The sequence below is a fragment of the Arachis ipaensis genome, chromosome B07, assembly GCF_000816755.2.
Source record: "Arachis ipaensis cultivar K30076 chromosome B07, Araip1.1, whole genome shotgun sequence".
Taxonomy (NCBI): Eukaryota; Viridiplantae; Streptophyta; class Magnoliopsida; order Fabales; family Fabaceae; genus Arachis; species Arachis ipaensis.
In genome coordinates this window covers 104,221,860-104,230,308 of record NC_029791.2, presented here as the reverse complement: position 1 = coordinate 104,230,308, position 8,449 = coordinate 104,221,860, and the positions used below count along the sequence as shown (strand labels likewise).

Below are 8,449 nucleotides of genomic sequence, written 5' to 3'. Positions count from 1 at the left end.
TCGTTTTAAATAGAAAAAAATCTTATTTAGATAGATTGTACTTAAATAAAAAAAAATATTATGTAATTATTTTAAGATAAATAAATTTTTTATTTTAAATTCAATATTTTTATGATTGAGTTACTATTTTAAGCATAATAAATTTAATAATTATTGATTCTAACAACTTAAATTTATTTTGATACGTCTTCATTAGAATTTTAAAAACTTGAATGCTCGAGTTTACAAGTTACAAATTAAAAGGACTCACAATAGGAACTCCATGAAATTAAAAAATTAAAAAATAAAAAAAAAAATCTTACATTTAAGGAATGCAAACATAACTCTTAATTCTAGAATCACAATATGCAAATTTTGATTAAAAAAATCTAACTTCCAAACTCATAAATTGAAGTGGTAACTTATGATTAGGGTTCGAACTTTATAAAAAAAAGTAAGCAAAATAAAAAAATTCCACCTTAAAGGATGAGACACTTGGATTGAGATCTAAAACTCAGAAAATTTTTCTCGAAAGAAAGACATGAGAAGTTTGGGAGCCTGTGCAGGAAAATTTCTATAAGCCCAATACTAAAATCTGGGTTCAAGAGTATAAGAAGTTCTAAAAAATCAGTTTGATGATTAAGTATTCTTTCGAATTTTAAATAATATGTTACAAAGAGGACACTAACTCCTCATAACTCATTCTAATATCTAATAACTCAATTTTATGAGGTTAATTGTTACATTATAACTATTATTCTACTGTTAAAAAAGAATGTTACAACATTAACTGTATATAGGTCTAAGAGCACCATGTAAAGGAAAATCACAATAAGACGTCAAACATCTTATAATAAAAATAGTTCATAAAAAAAACAACCCACGTAAGAGAAGCTTGTATCATCAGAATCTCATAATATATGCACTATTCGATCTAAATACGTGCATTCTCCGATATAATCTCTATTTTAGTTTTTCTTGCGATCTATAATTATTATAACCCATGTCAACTTAAATATCGAAGTTCTTGCAGTTACACTCCCATTATTGGAGATGACGAATTCGAGATATTAAAACTTCGAAGTAGGAGAATAATGACAATATCATGTCTCTAACTTATTTTTTACAATTTTGTTTAGACAACTCTTAAATTCAGAAAAACAAAAATACTTATAAACAATTACTATTTTGATGGCATTAGTGATTTCTTTTTTTTCAAAGTTGGTGGCATTATTGATTACCGTTTAAGAATAGTTAATAATATAGCATATTAATATTTTAAATCTCCATAAGTTACACATTTGAATTTTGAAAATATATCTCATTGTAATTTAATATTAGTATATTACACTTGTTACTATTTAAGATTGTAGATTATTACAGATGTAGATATTTGTATCGGTATCGTATATGTTGATGGAAATTTATTATATGATTATTGGAATATACTAAAATCGTGTATTTAATAAACGTAGCAAACCGTAACATATTATATTATAACAAGTATGTACTACAAAATAATGGAAGATAATAATGTCATTGGTATTTATGCAAATTACTACTACTATTTTTAATTTTAAATTGGCGAGGGCGTAACTAATAACTTGTCGTACGATCAACGATGTGTCAGACTGTCAGCCAGAATATGTTTGAATTTTAGTTATTAATTGGGTTTACTTTCTTTTATCCTTATTTAGACATTGATATGCATGTAAAGCATCCAAAAGGAAGAATTTCAAGCTGCGCTGCATCGAAGAAAATAGAGGAAATGGTGCTTTTGTGAAACCAAAAAACAAGAGCGAGGAAAATAAGGAAAAATAGTTCTTGACTTGAGCGCAGTTATCGCAGCAGAGCCCCACAAATTTTAATTTGCAACGCAACATAAGGTCAAGGAAAACCGGGGTAATAAGGTCAATAACAGGGTGAGGGAAGGACAAAATTGTGAATCAAATCAAATATTCTGTTGTTAACGGACAAAAGGTTTTATTTGGCGCGTTGAAGCAGGATCCGAGAGTTGAGGAAGAAAAGAGGGAATAGGAATACAAACCGTTTTGCCATAAACACCAAAATCTCCACTCCGTTGTCTCTATCTCCGGCCACTCACCGCCGTGAGAGGTTGGAGAAACGGTACGTATCACCTAATACTTTTTCCCCTCCAATAATCCGTTTTTGAATTAATTAATGATCACAGATATAGATATAGATATCATAATCCTTCCTTTTCAAATGCATGCTTCGGCATATTTGATTTGATTTTTCGCGTGTTTGTTTTACGTAGGGGTGAGACGCAAATTTCAGCTGCAAGGAAGAATGAAATATGAGCAGTGAAGCAGATAACGTAACGCTGAAGAAACGTAATGAATCAGGTTGTTGTTGCTGCTACAATTGCAAGTGCATGTGCAAGGTTAACGTTCTGGGTGTTGTGTTAGTGTGTTGAGTGCGATTCGACACAACGCGCGGTGGCGTTGGTGTTGGCGTCTTTCAAATGGCAAAGATGAGAGAGCCGGGGTCCGAGACACCTACCTCAAACTGCGAGGAGGAGAAGATTTTTGTTTCGATTCGAGTAAGGCCTTTGAATGATAGAGAAAGGTGGAGGCGTGATGCGTCCGAATGGGAGTGCATTTCTGGAAACACCATCAGATACAAGAATGGTCCAACAGATGGCTACACTTTTGGTACGAAATACATTATATGTTATATCATTGCCTATGATCCAATATCAAACAATTAATAGATACGAGTCGTAGTTTTAAGCATTTTCTCTTGAATTCTGATTATGACATGTGAAGATTGAATCATTTATTTGAAACAGACAGGGTATATGGGGAGAAGAGCTCCACGCAGCAGGTTTATGAGCAGGGGATCAAGGAAATTGTCCTTTCAGTTGTTAGTGGCATCAATTGTGAGTAGTAACCCTTCTTGATTTAATGTCTTGGATGGTGGATTTTATTCTATTTTTATTATATGAAATCAAATGAATAAATTTCAATTGAATATTTTCTTAGTTTTATTTATAGTTTAATTTATGTATAAATTTGTTAATTTTAAAATTATTAACTTTTAAATTAATTTATATATTTTATAAATTATATATGCATTGAGTCCATTGAGTCACCAAAAAAGAAAAGTATATATCCATTGTCTAAATCTAGATTGAATGTAATTTTAGGTAGCGTTTTTGCATACGGACAAACAAGCAGTGGGAAGACTTACACCATGAAAGGAATTACTGAATATGCAATAGATGATATATATGACTACATAGAGAGGGTACAAACAAATTCCAGTTATTTTGGTCTCAAATTGATGATTTTATGTTGATGCTACCAAAACATGATATTTTATTGTTGTGTCCCAGCAACATGGGAGAGACTACATTATGAAGTTCTCTGCGATGGAAATATATAATGAAGCAGTTAAAGACCTTCTTACTACAAATTCTCCTCCACTTAGATTGCTTGATGATCCAGAGGTAAATTTACCATGTTTTTTTTTTTTGGACATGTAAGAGTTCCTGGCTTTAGTTCTTTTGACCAGTTGAGAATCTATGTGCCTCAAACAGAAAGGGACTATTGTTGAGAGACTTACAGAGGAGACTCTCACAGAGAGGAGCCACTTGCAGGAACTCCTTTCAACATGTGCAGGTATTGGTGACTTGGTGTCTATTTAGTTTTACACTCTTACCACTTTTGATGCTTTTCAAAGATTTCAACGCACATCTGCAAATATCTTGCAGCTCATAGGACAACGGAAGAAACAGCCATGAATGAGACTAGCTCCAGATCTCATCAAATTCTCCGATTGGTATCCACTTTATTATAAAATTAGTTAATATTTTTTACCAAAATACTCTTATTTTATTCCTAACCTTACCCAAAATGATGAAATTGCAGACAGTTGAAAGTAACCCTACTGATTATGTAGGTGCTACACGTTCTGGTACACTTATAGCCAGTGTGGTATGATTTTTACCCGTTTTCTCCTATACAAGTGTGCGCGCGTGTGAATAGAAAATAAAAATTATTTTCTTTCTACAGAATTTCGTTGATCTTGCCGGGAGCGAGCGTGCTTCTCAAGCATTATCAGCAGGCACAAGATTGAGAGAAGGTAGCCACATAAATCGAAGTTTGCTGACCCTTGGAACTGTAATTCGAAAACTAAGGTATTCTAAAATTCAAAATTTTTGCATCTAGTTGCTCTGTATTATGCTTTAAGTTTGATTGCCCTGAAGTAGTAGAAGAATATTATGATAATTTATTGAAAATGTTGACTGCGTGTTCTGCTTTCTGAAAAGTGTAATTGCCTAATTGGTATGTTAAGGTATTCTAAAGAGCCAAAGTATTTGATGTTGATGTACTGTATCCTAAGCATGCATATTTGTTGACTTAATAGATCTTTATTGCTTCTTCCTACCCACTTGCCAACCTAATCTGAAGTGAAAGTTCCATTTTTTTCAAAAAAAAATCAGAAGAAAAAGAAAGGGGTGATTAAACATTATTTCGCTACTTTCATTTTCAAATAGATTGTCTGAATTCTAAGCCACTATTGTTCATTGCAGCAAGGAAAGAAATGGACACATACCTTACAGAGACTCTAAACTTACTCGTATTCTACAAAATTCTTTAGGCGGCAATGCAAGAACAGCAATAATTTGCACCATTAGTCCGGCGCGAAGCCAGGTTGAGCAATCGAAAAATACCCTACTCTTTGCTGCTACTGCCAAGCAGGTGACTACTAATGCTAAGGTCAATGTGGTCATGTCAGATAAGGTCTTGGTACAACAACTACAGAAAGAGTTGGCTAGAATGGAGAATGAGTTGAAGGGCTTCAGTTCAAATTCTGCTATACTAAAGGAGAGAGAGCTTCTGATTGAACAGGTAAGGGAAGATTCAATAATGTGTATCCTCACTAAGATATTTCAAACTCTTTGTATCCTTTCAAAAAACATACAAACTATAAAAGACAAATATCGTAGAGTACATAATTTGATCTCATTAATTTTTATTCACTTTGTACTTCTTGATTTGAAAATATGCAGATGGAACAGAAGATCAAGGAGTTGACTGAACAACGTGATCTCTTTCAATCTCGTGTTGAAAATTTGCTCCAGACAACTACTCAACTTGAGACTCCTCGTCATCGCAGAAGAACATCCAGTGTGTCTAATTTAACTGCAAAACTTTTACAGCATCAAGACAATATGGAAGACGACTTTCTTTTGGATGGCAGTCCTCCCACATTTGCTGGGCCTGATCCATGTCATGGTTGGGAGGAGATATCTAGGGAAGCCGGTTCTGAAGATAGTATCAGAGAAGTTCAATGTGTTGATACATCCCTTCGTGCTTTGAAAGAAAGTGGAGGAAATACCCCCATGATACAAGTCGCACATGTAGTTACTAAATCATCATCGAGGAATGAGCATAAAGGGTTGGATCATGTTGCTGAACTTAATAGTCAAGATTTTCTGAAGCAAACAGTTCAGGACCCTGAAAAGACCAACGAACCCTGCCATGTTGAGGACCTTTCAGAGTACCCAAATGAGTCCCCATATATTTCTTGCAAGCCCATGTTGGCTGCTCATGCTACTCCAATGTCTCCAGCTGCTCAAATAATCAAAGTGGATTGGGAACCTGCATCACTTCATCATGCCAAAAGGTTGCAGCAAAAGGTTATGTCATACTCATCACCTTCTTGGTTAGGTAAGTTTGACCAGGAATTCGCATCACCTTCTCGATTTGCCGGAGTGCAACAGACACCAACTAGGGTCGAACAGGAATATTCTGATTGCTTGGATTACCTCCCTGAGGAGCCATATAAATCGCCAATGCAAGTTACTACACGAAAATCATCTAGAAAATATTCTCAAATTGGTGAGACCAATACTGCAGTTCCAGTAGAATCCGATGTTGATTCTGATGGAGAGGATACTGCAAGCGTTCTCAATTTCGCTGTAAGAATGAATGAGAAGTCTAGGTCAAAGCTATCGAAGAAGAACTCTAACGATCAATTGGTAAGCACAGAAATAGGTTTTAAGATCCAATTGACAAGCATATAGAGATTATCCCATGTGATCAAGATGCATTCATGTTTTAAACAAGACTATAAACAACATACATGGTTTTTTAATAAGTTAGAATATGATTATAAAAAATTTGCATATTGCATATTTAAGAATGAAAATTATATATATAGAATTTTTACCAAAAAATATTTTGTTAAAAATAACAATTTTATTACTCGGATGTAGTTCTGTTTTCATGTCCAAGACATGCACATGGAGAGTAGAAAATCTTATTCAGTATTTTTTCGACAAAAACTCCCTCAAGTTTTATCCTCTAACAACAAGCATTCTGCATGAAGATTTAATATTTGTATATTTTATTTTAAATGTGTTATAGGTACACGGAAAATCATATGTAGTCAATAAACGTCTAAGCAAAATAAAAGGTATGGGTTTCTATGAATGCGCGGGAGCTATGACACCTTCCAGATTTGAGAGACAGCAGAAAGATATAGTGGAACTTTGGCATGCATGTAATGTACCACTTGTACACAGATCCTATTTTTTCCTTCTCATCAAGGGTGAACTTGCGGATACTGTGTACTTGGACGTTGAGCTCCGACGTTTGTCCTTTCTTCAGCACACATTTTCTACTGGAGCTGACATTACAGGACAAGGTCTAGATGTCACACCTAATTCAAGGTAAAATCTGTGTTTATTAAGTATATTTTTAACATGCAATTCACCCTTCCATCTGCAAGGATGACCAATTCATATTAATGAACAATTTTAACTGTGATTGCCCATATAGTGCAAGACATGTGATCATATGTTTTTGTTTGATAGCCTGAAGGCTCTGAATCGTGAGAGGAAGATGCTAAGCAAGCAGGTGCACAAGAAATTTTCCTATAAGGAAAGACTGCAACTATACCAGAGGTGGGGTATTGATTTGAATACTAAGCACAGAAGCATACAATTGGCATATCTGCTATGGACCAACACAGAGTTGAACCACGCAAGGGAAAGTGCAACACTTGTTGCTAGGCTTGTTGGTTTGATAGACTCGGGTGATGATTCAAAGAAGAGTTTTGGATTTGGCTTCGGCTTCTTGGCCCGACGCAAGAGCAGCACTGTTAAACCCGATAACTGGAAGGAGAATATGACTACCGTTGGATAGAAACATAAGCCAGCATTTTTTTATATTGACATTTAATTCATGTGGTTGATTCAATTTGTATTCTGGTCATCTTCATATTTTACTCGACTTCTAGGTTCTGGTTGTACATTGGAGAGAATTTTAAGATCATAGTGATTGTTTAATTTATTCCATTAATTCAAATAAAACCTTTGCTGTTACATCTCTAAGAAACTCTTTCCGCTCCCACCAGGTCTTTTAACAAGGAGAATACTAGGGGACAATGATTTTGTTGAAAATATGAACAACCACTAATCAAATAAAAACACACTATACCTCTAATTTAATCCTCTAAATTTTAATATTAAAATAACTATTCGTACACTAATAATATATCTATTGTTTAGATTGTTTAATATTTTCATTGTTTACCTATACTTTTCCTTTAACATATTAGTTAAGCCTTTAGGAATCCTTCATGCTTCAAGAGAATGTGTTGATATGCTACGGTTCAGTATGGAGGCGTAAATGTGTTCATTAAATATACATAGATCTTAATACGTTAGATCAATGTTGGTTTAAGGTGGGACCTAATTTTCTTGTGCAATTTAAATAATACAGCTACGCTTGTGTTCCTAGGTATATATATATAACTTATTCAATTTCACCATGTTTAGACAACTTGTCAAACCTAGGCATGCAAGGCCCATGCCTCTATAACTGAAACATTTATTTTATTTGTTTTGCAAGATGGACAAATTAATTTTACTTCACGTTTTTTGTCTAGATTTAATTATACTCATAAATCAAACAAATATTATTTTAATAATCTAGATGTTTGTACCAGGAGCAAGTTCACAAACTACGGGAGTTAGAGATTGAAAAACCTAGCTTCGGCACGTGCATAACTAAGCCGGGAGGGCAACTTGTAAGACACTCTGATACTAAAGTCAGCTAAGTGTTTGAATAGTATATGTGATTTGAAATTTACCTATTGAGTGCCCTTCTCTTTTAATTCTGTCCTTTAGGGCTGCCATTACATGGGATTTATTACCTTTATGTCGTATTCTTAATGTCGCGATATGGTGGTTTCTCGACTTAATGACATTTTCGTTTGTGTTAGAATCGGACACCATCCTATAACGTCAGATTCTCGTTTAATGACTATTTCCTCACGTGACTATTTGTCCAAATAGTGCACCCAACTCGAGTCCCTGGACCTTGGTGCTTTCGTCGAGGATATCCGAGTTTATGAAGTCGGGTTTTCCCTTAAATTGGAGCCTTCAGGCTGCGTTTGGTTATATCTTAGACATAGAGATAGACATTGAGATATA

The 8,449-nt window shown here is 34.3% G+C and overlaps 1 protein-coding gene across 1 annotated transcript; it reads left to right on the top strand.

Moving 5' to 3' along the window:
- Positions 1,817-7,319, top strand: LOC107607554 (kinesin-like protein KIN-7F). Its single transcript, XM_016309494.2, has 13 exons — positions 1,817-2,106; positions 2,258-2,654; positions 2,792-2,881; positions 3,149-3,249; positions 3,338-3,451; positions 3,542-3,623; positions 3,716-3,783; positions 3,873-3,938; positions 4,017-4,141; positions 4,538-4,856; positions 5,018-5,989; positions 6,378-6,682; positions 6,827-7,319. The coding sequence occupies exons 2-13, from the start codon at positions 2,465-2,467 to the stop codon at positions 7,155-7,157; spliced, it is 2,763 nt and encodes a 920-aa protein (XP_016164980.1). The 5' UTR covers positions 1,817-2,106; positions 2,258-2,464; the 3' UTR covers positions 7,158-7,319.

What these genes read in the sequence shown, in the direction of transcription:
- LOC107607554 (XM_016309494.2), top strand. Translation starts at nt 2,465, where the DNA reads ATGGCAAAGATGAGAGAGCCGGGGTCCGAGACACCTACCTCAAACTGC. An exon ending in AACAGATGGCTACACTTTTG is followed by an intron (nt 2,655 to 2,791) that starts GTACGAAATACA and finishes TATTTGAAACAG; the next exon opens with ACAGGGTATATGGGGAGAAG. An exon ending in ACTGTAATTCGAAAACTAAG is followed by an intron (nt 4,142 to 4,537) that starts GTATTCTAAAAT and finishes TGTTCATTGCAG; the next exon opens with CAAGGAAAGAAATGGACACA.